The sequence below is a fragment of the Artemia sp. Qi Xiang Cuo genome, chromosome 9 (assembly GCF_049724085.1).
Source record: "Artemia sp. Qi Xiang Cuo chromosome 9, ASM4972408v1, whole genome shotgun sequence".
Lineage (NCBI taxonomy): Eukaryota > Metazoa > Arthropoda > Branchiopoda > Anostraca > Artemiidae > Artemia > Artemia sp. Qi Xiang Cuo.
In genome coordinates, this window is record NC_142802.1 from 56621405 (window position 1) to 56639823 (window position 18419).

The following is an 18419-nucleotide window of genomic DNA, read 5'->3' on the forward strand; positions in this document are numbered from 1 at the left end:
AAAAATTGTGACAAAAGGTCAAACTTTAGCGAAAAGAGCGGGGGTTGAGGAATTGGCAACCCTCTTCCCCTCATATATGGAATAATTTCTGTTCGTTTTAAGTTGTAATGTTGCTCCTTACTTTCAGTTGAAACAACTGTTTTTTTATATTTAGTTTTTGACTGTTTTTAAATCAGAAAAATTCCTTCATTTAAAATGCATCCTGCTTAAATTTACCCCAGAAAATTCCCTCCGCGCTGAAAATATCACATGTAAAATTTGGCACGGACGATTCCACTTAGAAAATTCTCCTTACTTTCATTTGAAATAAAACTTGTTTTTTATTGCTTTTTTTAAGATCGTTTTTCATACCATGCCAGAAATCCCCGGAAAATTATCCCCCATTGAAAGTTCCTTCAGCGTAAAATTCCCCCATATAAAATTCTCCCCGAGGAAAAATTCCCCAGACAATTTCCTACATACTGAAAAATTCCCCAGACTGATCAGCCAACTAAGTAGCCAAAGAGAAAGTAAGACAAATAAAAAGCATTCCGTATGTGAATTCCAGAAAATTCCCTCCGTGTAAAAATTCCCCGCAAAGTTTCCCTCGGAAAATTTCCTCCCTACGAAAAATCCCTCACACATAAATTTCCCCCCGACAGAACTCCTTTACAAAATTCATTACAAATTCAAAATTGTGCAGCCAGACAGTAAAAAATATAAAAATAATTCTGTATATGGTTTGCGGAAAATTCACCCCCCCCCCCCCTCCGGTGGAGAACGCACTTCGGCAAAAGTTTCCCAGGGAAAGTTTTCTTCACATGTAAAATTGAGAAGATAAAGGGAAGGCATGAAAAAGAATTCCTTAAATGAATTCGAGACCCCCCCCCCTGTGGCAATCATTCCTCCCTCCCTTCAAAAAATTAACCCCGCAGAGAATTTCTTCCAGAAACCCCCCTCCCCCAACCCGAGAAAACTCCCCGAAAGATTCAATACAAATCACTATTAATAAATATAGCCTAAATGAAACTCAAAACGAACAGAACCTAAAATAAATAGCCGAGTCAAACTCAAAACGAGCAAAAATTAACATGAGTAGGGGTGATAACCCCCATGCCTTCTGATTAACAGAACATAATTTGTGCTTTACTGAAAACAAAATACGTTTGAAATGTTTCACCTTTCTTACTTTTATAAGTAAAAAAATATCAAAACTTTAAGGAATAAATTTCAGTTTTTTTTTTTTTTTTTTTTTTTATAAAAAAAAATATTATGTTCTGGTCTTGAGAAGGTATTGGGGTTATCAGCCCTACTCATGTTAATTTTTGCTCGTTATGGGTTTGACTGGGCTATTTATTGTACTTTCTGTTCGTCTTGAGTTTCAATTATTTATTGATAATAATTCGTGGTAGTTTTACGCTTGGAAGATTATTTTATTTTTGCTCATTCTTGGCTTAATGGAGCTCTTTACTTTTCTTTAAAAAACGTGTGTCGTGGAATTTTTTTTTAAATTAATTTCAAGTATAATAGGGACATTCATTTCGCCTATATGTTCAATCCACCGCAGCTTTGTGCAATAATTTTTTAAAAGCGGTTTAACTTCAAAATTGGGAGTAGATGGAAACGAGTATCAATCGCACGGATAGGCAACCTGAATGACTTTTGGTTTTGTACAGGGTTGAAGCGGGACTGACCCCGATCCTGTCGATACCCTTGACAAATATGGACAAATCTTTATATATCATATTATTTAAATGTTCAGTCATTTCACGTTGTTTTTTTTTAGTGTGGTTATATAAATTCATATTTATCTCATTTATTAAAAATAGGTTTTGCTGTGTTAAAAAAAAAACTTTGGTACGTCCCGAATCAATACAAGTTTTCATTAAAATTTTCAAGCAAACCGTCCTTGTTTTTTCATGCTTTATTGATTGTGTATGTGTATTTGTGTGTGTATTGACGTCCCCTTTGCTCAAGGACTCGGATATATAATTTTCAAGCCGATCAAAAAAAATGTTTGGCCATTTTGAGGGTCCCACTTCCCCAACCTAGATTCTTCTTTGTAAATTAGCGTATCCTTGACCCGAGGACAAAATGATATAAGTTTCAATCTGATTCGAAGGAAAAGCTTTTGGCCATCATTGAGGCATCATCTTTGGGGCCCATGATCTCAAATTAAAATTTTATCACGGTCCCCTTGGCCAAGGGGCTTATGTTTGTTTCAATCCGTTTAGAAAAGGAAGTTTTTTGGGTCCCTTTTCAGCAAACGAATATATTTTTTTTTTTTCTATTTTTTTTGCATTTGAGTCCAAAGAAAGTTTCATGCCTATAAAAAAGATTTTGCTCGGGGATCCATAGCCCACAGCCAATTTTACTTGGGCATTAAGGTCCTCGGCCCTGAAACTTGCAGATACAAGTTTCAAGCCGTTCATGAAAAGAAACTATTTGCCCCTTTTTCAGGCCCATTTTTGGAGGAAGCAATTTTTCACTTTTTTTCTTGTGCAATTGGGACCCCTTGGCCCTTGGAGAACTTAAGGATTTCGGTTTCAAAAAATTAGAGAAAATCTTCACGCCTCTCTCAAGCCCAAATTTTTTGGGGCTCGTGTCCCCAAACCAAACTTGATCGTATGTTATGGGCACGGGGTCCTTCAGGACCCATTTCAGTATATGTTAGTCACCTTCCCTTGTCATTAGGACTCGTGGTTCTAAGTTTAAAGCTGTTCAGAAAAAAGAATAGTTGGTATGTTGACAAAAAAGGTTATTTCGTTGTGAATTGCGGTTCCTTTGCCTCAGAGCTTTAAGATACAAGTTCCAAGCCAATCCAAAACAAAAGTTTTCGTCTCTTTTTAGGGGGCCCGTGCCTTCAGGTTCAGCTAAATTTGTGTGTACTTCATTAAGTTCCCCTTGACCCACGGACTCAAGTATGTAAGTTTCAAACCGATCAGGGACAAAAACATTTTTGGCACCCTAAAATCCTTTGAAAAAACTGAGTGCTACTACCTATCCCAGGGAATGATCTCTGAAAGTTTCGAGCCAATTGGACAACCAGGATCAAACCGTAACACCTATAATTAAGCAGTGGGAAACTTGCATAATTAAGGGCCACTACCCAAGAAACTGCGTGAGTCATTTCGACCCAGGCGGCATACTAAGCTAACCTTCTCACTATCTGCACATCAAAAAAGCACGGGAGGGGGCTAATTTTCTTCTAATTATTTCATACCCTTAAAAATAGCACCCGAACATTCGAGCGCCCATAGAATGAGACCTCTCCAAGATTTTGACGACCACCCATAGGAAGTGGCCAGGAAAAAATATAAACAAGACCATAAATAAGCTTCACACTTTACTAAGTAAACTCTAGTGTTGACTCTGAAAATACAACCGTTAACAATACGGTCTCATCTGACGTCGACTTAATCAGATTTAATTTTATTTTTATTCATGGAAATTCCTAGTTGGCTTTCGTTTACAAGCAATTTCGTAATCTGATTCGTAAGCGTTTGATAACAATTATTATCAACCAACCTTCTGATAAACATAATTTGCGTAGTAAGTTTCAAATTTGACATTCTTTTTCCAAGGATACCTTTGTCACAGTTTCATTTTTCAATTTGATAGTTTTTTAGCTAAAGCTTGGATTTGACTATGTCGATTTAAGAATTTAAGGCAGGCTCTTTCCGACTCAAATTGAGAAAAAAATATATTATTTAATACCAAACTTCTTCATTCATTTATTCATAAAATACTTATCAAGCATTTCCTTCTACTTAAATATTTTTTTTTCTTCTAGCTACGTTCTTCACTTCACATTTCTCTTTTTTGTAGAATGGACGGGTGGTGAAAATTGGCTAAATTAGTGCTTCAAAACTGCTCTATCCTTCGCATTTTTTTTTCTTTACAGACGATGTCATCCTCGATGGTTTTTACTCTTGCACATTCAGTTTTGTTCCTTGGTTCCTCAGTTTGGTTCCTTGGTTCCTCAGTTTGGCACATTCAGTTTGGTTTGATAAACCTGAATCCTACAATTATAAGAAACCCTGCTATCTGCAATTAGGAGAAGGACAGGAGGATGTGCATTCCTCTTCAGGGGTTATGGAGGACAACCCAAATTTCAAATGGCGACACCCCTTCTCCCCCTAAAAATGTTACATAGTTGAAGTGTGCAAGAAAAATAAGTTGGTTTTGTAAAAAAAAAAAATAATTTTGGAATATTGTCAGATGAGGTTGCACAGTAATTCAACCAAGGCAAACTTTAAAAGTCGAGAACTGAATAAAAAGGAATTGAATAAGAAAATATCGCAGGTTTTACACAACTTTCAGGTTAGCACGTCCCCTCTCAGAAGGCGACTTAAAAATTTTAAAAGATGCCTCCCTATAAATGATTGACGTTTGGAGCCTACAAGGAAAAATCAGAAATATTTGTCTGAAAGGGTTTTCAGAAAGCAAGTTGACATTTGTCCTGATGCATAAATTCTTTTATTATGGCCCTTAAGCGTTTATGATTTTTTTTTTTGTTTTTTTTTTAGAGGGAGTGTTTTTCTAAAAAATACGTTTAAACAAAAGCTAATTCTTTTTGCATGTAGGAACATTTAAAAGTAAGTGTAGTCTGATATTTCAAAACTATCTTTCGACATGGGTACCACCAGAGAGGGATCTGGGAAACGACCCCCCCCTCCGCTCCTCTGAGAAGCAAGAACACATTTTAAAAATGCATTAAAAAGGTAAATGTGAAATACTTCCATTTAAATTCAGGTAGAAAGCAAAGGTCAGCTACCCCATCCCCTCCGAAATTTCCTTGCCCCTCCCCCTATCACTCTCAACGCGGATATACGTTCCCTTGATGCTAAAATAGAGCTCTACGTCCCCTAAGGCTTTTTGATAATGTTAAACTTAGATTTGCATAAATGATTGATCCATAAGATGATTTGTTCCATCCTTATCCTATTTTGCCCAACTAACTTTTGGTAGTAGCATAGCATTTTGCAAAAAAAAACTTCTTTAGATAAAGCCAACTTTTCATCTTGCGCAATTCGAATAATTAACATTTTTATTTTTGGGAAGGGGGCATTTAAAATTTTCTAGGTGGCCCCTGAAGAGGGCGTCCACCCCTAAAATTAAGTGATTATGTTTTATTTATGACAGTTCAACTAGTTAGTTTTTTTTTAAATACCCTATACATGCACAAAAGAGGGCCACCCTATGAATGGCCCAAGGTCTTTCCCTTCTCAAGAAAATTCTTACCTAAAAACACATTTTTGATCCATCAGATCTTTCCTCCTTTACACCAATAAAAATTAGAGTCCGCTCCTCGGAAAGGTCAGAATTACGCGAACCAACAATTATATAAATGCAGGAATTATTTTCTAGCACAAAATTCCGATAATCCGGTTGCTTTTAGAATTCGATGGGATTCAACTTAACCCACATTCATCATTCTATAGATAACTAAGAAAATATATACTTTTTTGAGCAAGTGGTTTCAGGGGCGGATCCAGGATTTTTTAGGGGGGGGCGCAAATTAGGTTGATCTGATAAAGTTGCGTTATGAGCAAGTTTAATAAACGCAAAATTGAGGTAATTAAGTAATTTACACTACTTTAGACTACGCTAGGGGACGCGCACCCCCCTCACCCCCCCCCCTGGATCCGCCACTGAGTGGTTTGCCCTTAAGGGCTGGGCACACGTAGCTGATTTCGGGAACCGATTTCAGCATCAATGGACAAACGATAGCGGTAAGAGAAATTTGTTGAAAGAAAAAATTATTGCGCGAGATTTTCGAAACAAAAAATCATGGACACAAATAGTAAACTGGAGTTTATTAATGGTTGCACGATTGATCTCAGCTTAATTCTCAGTTTAGTTCTCGGGTCAGTAATGGGATCTTTCACCACAGATACCTCTGGCTGACTATTTATTTTTATCCCTATTTTTCTGGGATGATGATGATGAAAATCGGCGCCGAAAACTAGAAAATTTTCAAGCTCAAATCGACGTTGATTTCTTTTAAAATCGGCGCTGATTTAGAAATCAGTTCCCAAAATCAGCTACATGTGCCCAGCCCTTTAGAATGTAAAACAGCTGCAAATTATAATTAATGTTACTAGTATTGTGTGGATTATTACTACCAATGTAGGTCATCCAAAGGATAAGCCTCGGACGACTTGGAACTTACAGGAATATTAGAATTTTTACGAAGATCAAACGCATTTTCTTCGGTTCGATTCTAAAAACTCGTTTTGCATTGTTTATTTCAGTTTTACGTCTCTTATTCCCCTTCTTTATAGATTTCAACCTTTTCCCCCTTCAGATACCGCTTTATAAGGTATATGACCAGGAAAGGAACTTTATTCTCAAAACAAATAGTTCTGTTAACAAGTCATTCCTTATTTGGAAGTATCTTTGTATTCTATCATATGTGTGTTTCGTCTTCTTCCATTAAATGGTGATGTTCAAACAATCCTTAGAAAGAGCCAATGTCTTGTCTCTGATCGTCCTACTTATCATCTTCGCAATTCTGGCACTATCCAAAGTCCATTCACTTCATCAGTCATATCCGGCTTCAATCCCCGACTGACTCTCAAGTTGCCTAAATCAGCTAAAACGTGTCATTAGTTTGGTATTAGCAAATTTGTAACAAATATTTGGTTTAGTGGTGTTCTTTTTTTCTTTCTTTTTTTTCACTGCCTCTAGATGACGGACGTCTAAACTAAATTAGAAGTGGATGTGGTTGCGCATGGAACTTCTTTCTCTTTCCATTCCTGGCCTTAGAGCCCTACGGGGGGGGGGCAGAATATGACGTAGTTGTCTTTTTTATTTGTTGTTGTCAATTGTTCAGTGAATCAATTTACCTATATTTCTACGGCCTTGCTTCTACGGTGACAACCGGATCTCTGGTGAGAAATCTCGATTTCTAGATCGTCAAAGTATTAGTATATTAGTGATCTGGCCTTTTTGCTCACAGGAAAGTGGTTTCTTCTCAAAAGTAAGGTGAGGCGTTAGAAGAATGTCACTGAAGTCCTTCCATACTGTACGAAGGAAACCCTAGGCATGATGGCATTTCAATTAATCTTTTAAGTCTTAGTGTAGAAATATTAAATCTAATTTTTGGCTTTTTTAAGCGATACCTAAAAACTAGGTCTAAGCGCGAAAAAAAAAATCAGGAGTTGGTATTCTACCATAACAGTAAGCGCTTTTCAGCTTGATGACCGGTAAAGGGACCAGCATCGACGTAACAGCAAACGTTCTCTTCTACCCCACCGGGCCTTGTTTAAAGCTTTTGCTTTGACTTACACAATATAGTGGCGCCAATAGGGCGGGGAGGGGGTTACCCGGTTTGAAACCCCCCCGAAATTTTTGACCGAGTCGAAAATTAGTCTAAAAAATACCTGTAAAGACAAAACCTTACCAGAAATAAAATATGCTCCCACACTAAATCCTATTGCATTTTGTGGGTTAACGGTTCTGATCAGCTTACGCAATTAGGTAACCGTAGGTAACCCCATGTTCACCTGACCTTGCATAGTAAATTAGGGTTAATAATATGCGCTCTGATCAGCTTACTCAATTAGGTAACCCCATGTTCACCTGACCTTTCATAGTAAATTAGGGTTAATAATATGCGCTCTGATCAGCTTACGGAACTAGGTAACCCCAAGTTCACCTGACCTTTCATAGTATATTAAGATTAATAGGCACTCGAGGTATAGTATAAGAGAGTGCAAGATTGTCAGTTCAGTTCAGTTCGATATTAGACCTGGATAAGAGAAGAATGATTTTCAACATGAAGAGAAAGTGTGACATTACGTCGTTTTTCGCGCCCAAGGAGACCAGGGATGTTTCTGACAGTGGCATTAGCGGGAATTAACTTGTAGTATATAGCTTGTAGTATTTAACTGTATGTAAATACTTGTCTTGTTTTTGCGTTACTAAAAAAAAATGCCCCTTATAGATACGAAAGTATGCCTAGTGGACGCGTCCTCGTTCGCAAGGGGCGTACTAACGGTCTCGAGCTAACGTAATGTTGCTCGAAGATGTTAGACAAAGTCCACGGGAAAAAATGGGGAAACCCCCCCCCCCCCCGAACAAAAATCCTGGATACGGCCCTGGGTATATGTATTTTTCAAAATCTGGGGCGTTAACTCGATATTTTTAATGAAAATACCAAAAACAATATAATTTTCTACTTTTAAGGGAAGAGCAAAAAATCCTGGGGGGGGGGAGTCAACGGCACTGCATCAATATTCCCAAAGGTGATGCGTATATATTTTTACTACCTAATCGTAACACGATGAGATAGTGGTTGATGAGGCATCCTTCGCTGTTCTTTACAATTTACAGTTATTACTTTGATGAGGGCAGAGGACTGTTTTAGTAGCAGAGCATCCTAAAAGCATTTTTTTTATTACCTCCTAGCATTTTTAATGCCAAAATGAGAATCTCTCATATTTTGTCTAAAAACATCAATAGCCAAATTCACAGCAACTTGACACTAAGAGAAATCCTTCAGTTTTAATTATCATTTGACACCGGATACAGCTTTGCAGAAAAAAAAACAACAGATAAATGATAAACGAAGTAATATTCTTTGGGGATGAGAAATAGATTCCGTCACTTGGATGGAATCCAACCCTCCGCCACTTAGTTAATGTAAAGCAGGGTCACGAATTTAGTAGTCAGATAGAAATAATTACTTACTATGGAGAAAGTTTGTATCGCTATCTGGTGTTGCAATATCTTCAGGCGTTTGCCACTGAATGTCACCGTTAAGCAAATCCGTACTGGCGGCCCGAGACTTCCTATTATCCTTATTTAGACCTAAAAACATACACATTGAGTTCAAAGAAACTCAAAATAGAGAAAATAAAACATTGAAAATAGACAAGTAATAAAACAAAGGAAAAGACAGTCTGTGTCCTTTGAAGAACTAGAAAAGCTGTATACTAAAATTTACGTGTTTTAGTTGTTTAGTTTCTGAGTTAGAGCGTCTCTAGAAATTTAATTCTTGGTGAACTTTCTTGAAAAAGTAAGTGTTCTAAGATATACCCCGCAATATAAATGACTTTTTTCAAAATGTTTAGGCAGGACTGGTTGTCAACTTTTTGGTTGTTAACTTATTTGGATGTCAACTCTTCCCTCGCCACTGCAGCCATTTTCAAAACTTTATGATAAAGCAAGGTTTCTTATACAGGATTCTAACCGTTCCCTACTATGGGATTCTACTTGACTTGAAATTTCTTTATTTTCTGTCTTGTGCTTCTTTCACTTTTTTAAAGTTACATGGCCAGCTTCCTGCTGCCCTATGTAGTAATATATCTTTTACTTCTGAGCAATCGACTCATCATTTCCGTGCTTCCAATAACGAACACCTTATACTCTGGTCTAACTTCAACCCTTTGATAGCTTGTAATATGATATAGAACAGTCTTCCAGAGTCTGCACGGAGCAGCCACTCGTTTGGTATCTTCAAAAAGTATGTTAGAGAATTTCTTGTCAATAGTTAAATTTTCCCCGATTTTCTTTGGAGTTGATGTCTCTGGATTGGGTTTGCTATTTAATTCAGTAGGTGGAATCATGTACTACTCCCCTGCCTAGTTTGTGAGTTTTGGGATTGTTTAGCTTGGCGACTAGATTAAGGATTGTTTTTTTTTTGTGTCTCTTGAAGGTGTGATTGCATCATGTTAATAATTGTTTTTTATGTATTTGTTTCATTTCTGTTTCTCCCCTGTATTTTCCAGGCCATAGAGCCTTACGCGGGAGACTAAGTTGAAATGTTTTCTGTAAATTTAATGATGAATATATAAACTCTGAACTCTGGTCCTATTCAGTCACCCCTATGGAGCAGTAAAAAATTCTACTGTTGGCTTTAAACTTCACCAATGATCAAAGTTGATTTTGTCCAAATGGACCATGTTGCGACCTTATCTTCAGCCTTTGCATATTTCTAAAATAACCAAATAAGTTGTTGGCTTTAAACTTCACCAATGATCAAAGTGGATTTTGTCCAAATGGACCATGTTGCGACCTTATCTTCAGCCTTTGCATATTTCTAAAATAACCAAATAAGTTGTTGGCTTTAAACTTCACCAATGATCAAAGTGGATTTTGTCCAAATGGACCATGTTGCGTCCTTATCTTCAGCCTTTGCATATTTCTAAAATAACCAAATAAGTTGTTGGCTTTAAACTTCACCAATGATCAAAGTGGATTTTGTCCAAATGGACCATGTTGCGACCTTATCTTCAGCCTTTGCATATTTCTAAAATAACCAAATAAGTTGTTGGCTTTAAACTTCACCAATGATCAAAGTGGATTTTGTCCAAATGGACCATGTTGCGACCTTATCTTCAGCCTTTGCATATTTCTAAAATAACCAAATAAGTTGTTGGCTTTAAACTTCACCAATGATCAAAGTGGATTTTGTCCAAATGGACCATGTTGCGACCTTATCTTCAGCCTTTGCATATTTCTAAAATAACCAAATAAGTTGTTGGCTTTAAACTTCACCAATGATCAAAGTGGATTTTGTCCAAATGGACCATGTTGCGACCTTATCTTCAGCCTTTGCATGTTTCTAAAATAACCAAATAAGTTGAAGATAATACTCATTTTGGTCTTTACAGACTCTCTAAAAGCTTTTGATTCAGTCCATCGTGAAGAAATGTGGAATATTCTTTAATACTATAATAATATTATTTAGTACAATGGAATCCCTGAAAAAATTATACAGATAATCGAGGCTCTGTAGAATGAGCAGCTATGTGCATTAATAACCATAACTAGACTGACGGGTGTTGCATGTCCTGTGAGGCAAGGTTAGCTCCCGTCCCCAATCCTGCTCAATATAATCATAGACGTCGCTCTGAAATACGGCAAATTTCATGGAGGTGAGCAATTAAACCCTATGAAACCACTTAGTGGCAGCGATTTTGAAAATGACAGCCCATACGGCTCCTTTTAGAGAAGATATGCAACAATCATTGAGGAATTCGAGACAAAAGGCATCCAGATAGCGCAGTATAAAAACGAAACCTACAGTACAAAACCACATACAGTAAGAAACCTAGCGCTGTATAAAACCTACAGACAAAACGAAGTCGATGCCAAATGGTGTCATACCTATAGTAATAGCATTTGTTAAAGTTGGGGATATTGAAATTGAATAAGTTGATAGATTCAGGTGCTTTGGGTACAGTTATACAATAACTCCAAATGGCATTTGTGGCAGATAGATCCTAATTTACATGGCACAACATGGGCGCTCTCTTGAACCTGAAGCACGAGTCCTGCACCTTCAACGAGTTATAGGCTTTGGCCCAAGACCGTCCAAAGCGGACAAGTATAACTGCTGCCTCATATGCGTCCAGACACAAGATGAACAAATCTTAAATGAGTAAGCAAGAAAGGAGGAGAAGCCAATCAGGCACAGAGAAAATTGCCTAAGAAAATATAGTTAAATGAAGTTATACATAACAAAGCAAGGTTTTCTCAATTTGAACCAAATCCTGCATAACTACTGCTCTAAAGCCCAAATAACCATACCTGAATATAAGAGAAGAAGAGGAGTAGGTGATCTACCTCAATGTTTCTCCATAAAAAAAAATCAGAACCTCTCTATTAAGTATACAGCAGGACCTGTGCTTGTCTGCGAAGCAAACCCTATCCAACCAAAGCCAACGCCCATAATTTTGGCCAATGAAGAGTGCGATGGAAAGAATGTCCCGAGTGCGGGTTTGTATTTAATTTTCGACACTTGGATTGGGGGTCATTAGGGCTGCCAGATTTAAACCCACTATAGTATCAATGATTTGAGCTTAGCAGAGTGGGCTTAACATTTCGTTTCAGTGTTCTCTTTCGTCTCCTCCAACATGCAGTCATGATTTGAAGACAAAAGAGAGCATATTTAATTTAAATAAAAATGAAAATAATCCAAATTTGGGGAGAGGGCAACCAGAACAACACAAGAACAAATTGCAGATCGAGCTCCATCGATTATCTGGAGTAGTGCAAGTAAAAGTGAGATTTAAGCTTAAACATACAATAACCATCCAAGATGAAGACTAGGCTATAAGGCCCTAAAAGTTTTTCTTTCATGTTTCAGTGGTTTGTGCGCTTTACATAAAACGTCAAACGCACTTGTAAAATATTCTTCTTAAACATTGTAATTAGTCGCGCTATACTGAAAACCCAGAAAATTTGTCAACGTTTTTCTCGAATTCAAACAAGTAAAAAAAAATCCAATTTTTTCTGTTTGAATTGTGACTTGCTTATTGAATTCAAACAAGTAAAAAAAGATCAAATTTTTCTGTTGAAATTGTGACTTGCCTATTGAATTCCAACAAATTATTGAAAGTATTATGATTTGTGCACTTTTCAGTAGAAAAATGTAATTTTTACGCAAATAGGTTATATTAATGAAAATGGCTTGGACTTCAACAGTAGATTGAAATTTCTAGAACATCGTATTGAATTTGACTATGGTGCCATTTAAAGTGAATTTAGGTACAAATGTTCTTATAAACATGCATAAATTTATGTACAAACTTCTTAACTTATAATTAATATTTTGGAGCAATGAAAGAATATCATATAAATTTATTAATCACTAATGGCTTATGGAATAGTTATAGTGTATTATAAAAGGGAAACAATCTTTTTTGGCCTTTTCTAAATAAACACAAGTTCGGACTAATTAAATGTTAATATCATACTTTACGGGATTATTTCTGTAGTATGATTACTTGGGTTTCGCTGGAAACCGACGATTCAACTAAACTTTATGATGAGTGGAAAAGTCTGCCTTTAAGCAGGAGAAGGACTTATATCTGAAACTGGTCATTGATGACCATTCCTGGCAGCTGTTAGAACATCCAACTAGTTTATTGTTCGACAAGATTGTAGGCCTAATAAATTTAACAACGATACAAATGGAAATTCATTTAAAGAACAGGAAATCCAATAAAGATCTTAAAGTTCAACCTGTTGAGTTTGAAAATTCAATTCGGATATGGGAATCCAACATTTTTGTTTCTCAACAGATTGGATATTTAATAAGGATAATGGAATTCCAAAATGGTCTTTAATATTCAATTTCAGCTGTTGAAATTCCAATTTTGTTGTTCATAAACATTACAAACAATTTTTGTTGAATCTCAAACAATATTTTATACAGTGTAGCAAGTTGGCTCTTTAGATGTTTTTCAATTAAAGTTTTGAACATCATTAGAAGTGCAGTCAATTTTATCACCTTAATTAGTATCATCAGTAGGAGGCTGCTACAGTCTTATTTTCGTAAATTTTTGTGTCTTCAGCCAAATGGTTTTGTCTTAGCACCAATTCAAATATTTTAGTTTTGGCCACAAGTTGAAGCTTTCAAAACTCAAATACACTAGATTACCACATTTCTTCATAGCATATTCCCTAGTCATTTCTGTCCCCACAGACCTCGCCTCCCTTGTTCTGCTTCAGCAAAATCCCTTTTTTTACCCAACAAAACTTTCCACAGAAAGACAGAGGAATTTTTCCCCTTACATAATTGATGATTAATAAGTGAAACTTTTCCCCATTTTTTGTATCACGGATTGTTTAAAGTCGATTTGATTAATTATTTACATTCTCATATCGTCATTTTTTTAAAACTAAATTCCTATAAAAATTGTATCCTGTTCATTACCAAAAAAAAAGAACAAATTAATAAACCATTCCAACAGTTTCCCGCTTCCTTGCTAAAAGGAACCCTGTTCAACTCGACCCATTTAACTGAACCCTCGTACAGCTGAGCCCCCTTTCAATCCCCACACAACTCAACCCCCGTGCAATTCAACCCTCATTCAACTCAACCCCCTTTTAACTCAACATGGGGAGTTGAGTTGAATGGGGGTTCAGTGAAACAGAGGTTTTAGTGGCACAGAAACCTTGCTATTTATATAATTTCCCTGATTACTCCCCCTTCATATTTTTGCAAGTCGGTTTAATTTACTGATAAATCCTACGGCACTTGCCGGTTATTGGAAACACACCCAAAAAGTGAAGTTAGGTTAATCCTAATAAAAAAATAACAAGACATGAAGACAAAATTATGGAAACCCAACCTAACCTACCCCCCCCCCCAGGCCGTACCCAGGATTTTTTTCGGATGGGATTTTATTTTAAAAAATCTTATTTTTTTGGGGGGGGGGGTAAACAAAAAACTCAAAAAATGCATACAAAATTTGTTTATATCGATTTTTGTTACGTTTTTACGAGTCAGACAAACATTTCAGGGAAGGGGGTCAAACCACTTACCCCCCCCCCGGATACGGCTTTGCCCCCACCCACCCCTAATGTGCAAATATATAGCCCAAACTATACAAGTCCAATGCACTCTGTCTAAGTCAAATGCATTGTCTCATCCATCACTTGTTTTTGTAGCTACAAAACCGGTTTCCTGGGGTGTAACCTAAACGTAATTCTTGAATGTGTTTCCAATAACCGACAAGTACCAATCCTACTAGTTTTAAATACTTTTAACCTTTTTGATATGCTAACCTCCGCATTTGTCTTATTTTTTTTTTTGACGAGTCTTTTTCTTTTTTTAAATGCGAATTTGACCCATCTGAGCTTGTGATAGTCGTTTTTGGGAAATAAATCTTATATTACATTCCTCGCCGAAGAGCCCTAGAAATTCTGAATATTAACTGAATCTGGATATTTAGACCTAAACCTTTTCTGTGTTATTGGTCCTTGCTCACTATGGCACCTTTAATTTTGGCATGAGCACACCAGGCAACAAGTTTCACTAGCAGTCAAATTGCCAATAATGACATTACCAATAACCAAGTTACCAAAAACTGAAGAAAATACACAAATTACCCTCCCCCTGGATTTTGAAAAATAAATTTTGGTCCTTCCCCCTCTATTTTCCGGAACTTAGTTCTTCTTTCTCGTCAGGGAGATTCCATCTTAAATTCTTGACGAAAATCAGCATTTTTAATGTGAATAAAATAACTGTGACCAACATTTCAAAGATAATTCGTTGCAAAAAAATCAATTTCAACCATTTACATATTCAAGAGAACTACTAAACGCTCCACAATACATCAATTGCCAAACACTAGGATTTTTGTCTCTGACTTACTGGTCTGCGGGTGTATCAAAGATGCTTTTACAATAGATCATAGGTGTTCTGTCATAAAATGCCTTTTTCAATAAATCCTAGCTTCTCGCAAACTCATGAACTCTAATAGAAAAAAAGGATTAAGTACAGAAGTCTGAAACACAAAACATATATAGGGATGTTTTGTTTTATAAGGAAATGTTCCAACCTCCCTTACTGCCACAATCAAGTTCCGAGGTAATGTCTAATCGTGTGTATCCTAGACACTAGAAATCCACTGATAAAGTAGATAATAAATTACAGGTTTATATACTTACTGGAAAGCCTTCCAAGTCCATCACTGATTCGCCGTTTTAACTTCTGAACCTTGGACAACCCAGATGATTTCCTCTGTCGTAACACCACTGGAATAGACAAAATATCAAATGAAGCACTTTTATTCCTTTGAAACTTACACCTTCACATAAGGAGACGGTGTCCACTAAAAAGCGTCACAAGTCAATCTAAGCCAAAACCAATGTCCTAGAGTTGCCTGATGAAAGTGAGACAAACTGAAAATTTGTTTCATTAAAATCTATATGATACAAGCTTCCTTTGATGGATAGGATTACAGTTCTGATTAAAACCAGAATCAAATCTTGAGACCAACGGTTCTATGGCAAGTAAAAAGCAGGTTCTATGGCAAGTAAAAGAGCACAAACGAACGTTTCTCCTACTGTTCCAAAACAAGGCCTCATCAGTGTTGAAAAAGAGAACGAATTTACACCAAAATAATTTTTTTAAGTGAAATTTCTTAAATAGACAAAATAAAAAGAGAAATATAAAGAGAAAACAAAACGAATATGCACAATAACAACCCCGAACAAAAAAAGTGGAATATCAATGAGGTACATTCTATCTTAAATTCGATCCAATGCTGTGGGAGGTGACAAGGGTGACTGGGGGCAACAAAATCCTCAAGGGGGAGGGGAATATCTTCAGTAGCTTTTTGAACTAACATGGGAGACATATTGCTCATTACAAAGTGAATGCTACTTCGCTGACTATGATCTATGAAAGCCTACCTATGAAGAATGTATCATTCGTATTATTTAGGCCCCTGCCCCTGAGTTTGACTAGGTCATGCAATCCCTGTAGCATATTCAGTAGAACTACCGGCTATTTTGAGCAAAATGGCAATCTCAAATCTTTTATTTAGTCCCACATGAGTTACAGCAGTGCCCAAGAGCAAAAAGGGTATCAGAAGCCCTTAAACCTCTGTTCATGTGGCAAAACAACTTCAGAAGTTAGTAAAAGAAACACTATATTTTAATTTTACCTCTTCAACACAGCCTATCATGCTGAACCTAAAACCTGGAGGTGAAAATTCTTAAAAATTCTAGGGTGACTACTTTTCACTATCTTGTTACGTGGTTGAGCCTTTGGATGTATTTTCACCCTCCAACCCCCCCCCCTCCTCTTTGGGTAGCCTACTGACTTTTTGTCAGCTTGGTAAAATAGCAAATAAAAAGCAGACCCTAAGCCAAACTTTATTTTTTTTATAATTGCTGTTTAGCAGCTTTTTGTTGTCCCTTCTTGTCAGGTCTTGAAGATTTTTTTTTTAGCAAATCTATTAACTTTGAACTATTTTTTCTACAAATTCAGCTCAAGAGTTTGCTTTTCTTGTACTCTTGGCTGTAGTGGTTCTAGGCCTCGGCAGGGGGGGGGGTAGACATTAGTGACATCTGACATTAAATTCCTTTTATTTCATACTTTTAAACTCTTGTGGTATATCTTGTCTCCCCCCCCCCCAGATTATAAGGTCTAAAACCGCTACTGACTCTTGGCTCAGATAGAGCAGTTTGCTGGATTTGAATATAATTTTTAAGTCAAACCTGAATTTCCGCTTAAAGTAGGCTATACTAAATAGTCAAACATAGTTTTAGTAAAACCTCGAAGCTCACATTGATGGAGTGCTTTTTTCTATCAGAGTCAACTTCAAACTTATTCTTGGTGGCAATATGTTAAAATAGCAGTAACATGAAGAAAGCCTTTAGAAGGTTGAACGATTTTGGCCTTTTAAAAGCCTTGTTTGCTCCTGTCAAGTGGTTAGAATAACTGCTGAATAGATGTGCAAATGATCCCAATTGATGGACTCTCCTTGCTTTAAGAAGACTAACCTTATAGGTCTATGTGATTGTCAACTTGTTTGGACTGATACTCGATTTTGGCATTTACTAGGGGCAAATGACCTAGAGAGCTAAATAAAGAGTGTTTTGACTTAATGCTTGAAATATCCTCCATCTCACATTCTCCTTGTTTGGTTTTCCAGACTGGTCGATTTGCTTGATCTGTTTTTAGTGAAAGAACTGAGTGTCTGCAGTATAATAGTGAAGACAGGGCTGAATATGAAAAAGTCTGGCTCAAATCAGACAAAGACTATAATATAATTGGTCACTGAACTTTGCTGATATACCTATGATGGGAAACAAAATGGCAGTCATAGGTCTACAATAATAAACATGTGTTGCTTGCATATAATCATGAAGAGGCAGAAATAGAAATAACTCCCATATACCAGGAAAAGAAATATAAGACATGTTTATAAAACAAGTGCTTCCAAATTGTAGCCAGTTGATCACTCTATGGGGAGAACTTATATGTGTGAGTGAATGATATTATATCACAAATTTACAACAAGGTCAAAGAAATGGATGTTATGTCTTGTTCATCATGACATTGATACTGGCCTTTGCAACAGTTTCCTTGAACAGTAGTCCCACAAATACGACCATTATACCACACTGACAAAGCAACTTATTGACTTCTATTTCTATACGGCCGACTTCTTCCTGAATATCCTGGGGCTTGAGTGAAACTTGCTGATAGGTGAAGAAATCCTTGGCGCAGCGAAAAGATGGTGCTTGCTGATACACAATTTTTCTGTGTCTTATTGGGGAAAGAAACTGTTTCGAGTTGTTTCATTTTATCAATTAGCTTATTTTATTCCTTTGAACTTACTTTTAAAAGCTTAAAAAACTTTTAAAAGCTTAGGCCGACACAGCTACGCACGCTCTTCCTCCATCCCAATCTATTCAAATTCTCCCTCTTTAAACCCTCCCAGGAAGTTCCCATTCCTCTCAAATCTGTCTTTATGACATCCTACCACCCCAACTGCAGACGACCTGCTTTCTGTTTAGCCCTTGGCGGTTGGCCGAAAAGGACAATCTTTGGCAATCTGTCATCCTTCATCCGTAGAACGTGCCCTAGCAATCTCAACCTTTCTCTCATTATAGCCATAGAAAGCGGGATAGAACCGCATTTTTCATACAGCCTACTGTTTTAAACACACTCAGTCAGCCGGGTA

The 18419-nt window shown here is 36.8% G+C and overlaps 1 protein-coding gene and 1 pseudogene across 1 annotated transcript in view; one reads left to right on the plus strand and one right to left on the minus strand.

The window, feature by feature from the left end:
* Positions 1-18419, minus strand: part of Eip63E (cyclin dependent kinase Eip63E) — a 226854-nt gene that overhangs the window by 187834 nt on the left and 20601 nt on the right. Inside the window, exons 2-3 of the mRNA XM_089094749.1 lie at positions 15391-15477; positions 8677-8796 (exon numbers count right to left, since the gene is read on the minus strand). Coding sequence (XP_088950875.1) covers positions 8677-8796; positions 15391-15477 — 207 coding nt within the window. The remainder of the gene's footprint in view (positions 1-8676; positions 8797-15390; positions 15478-18419) is intronic.
* Positions 12680-12809, plus strand: LOC148948850 (small nucleolar RNA U3; annotated as a pseudogene).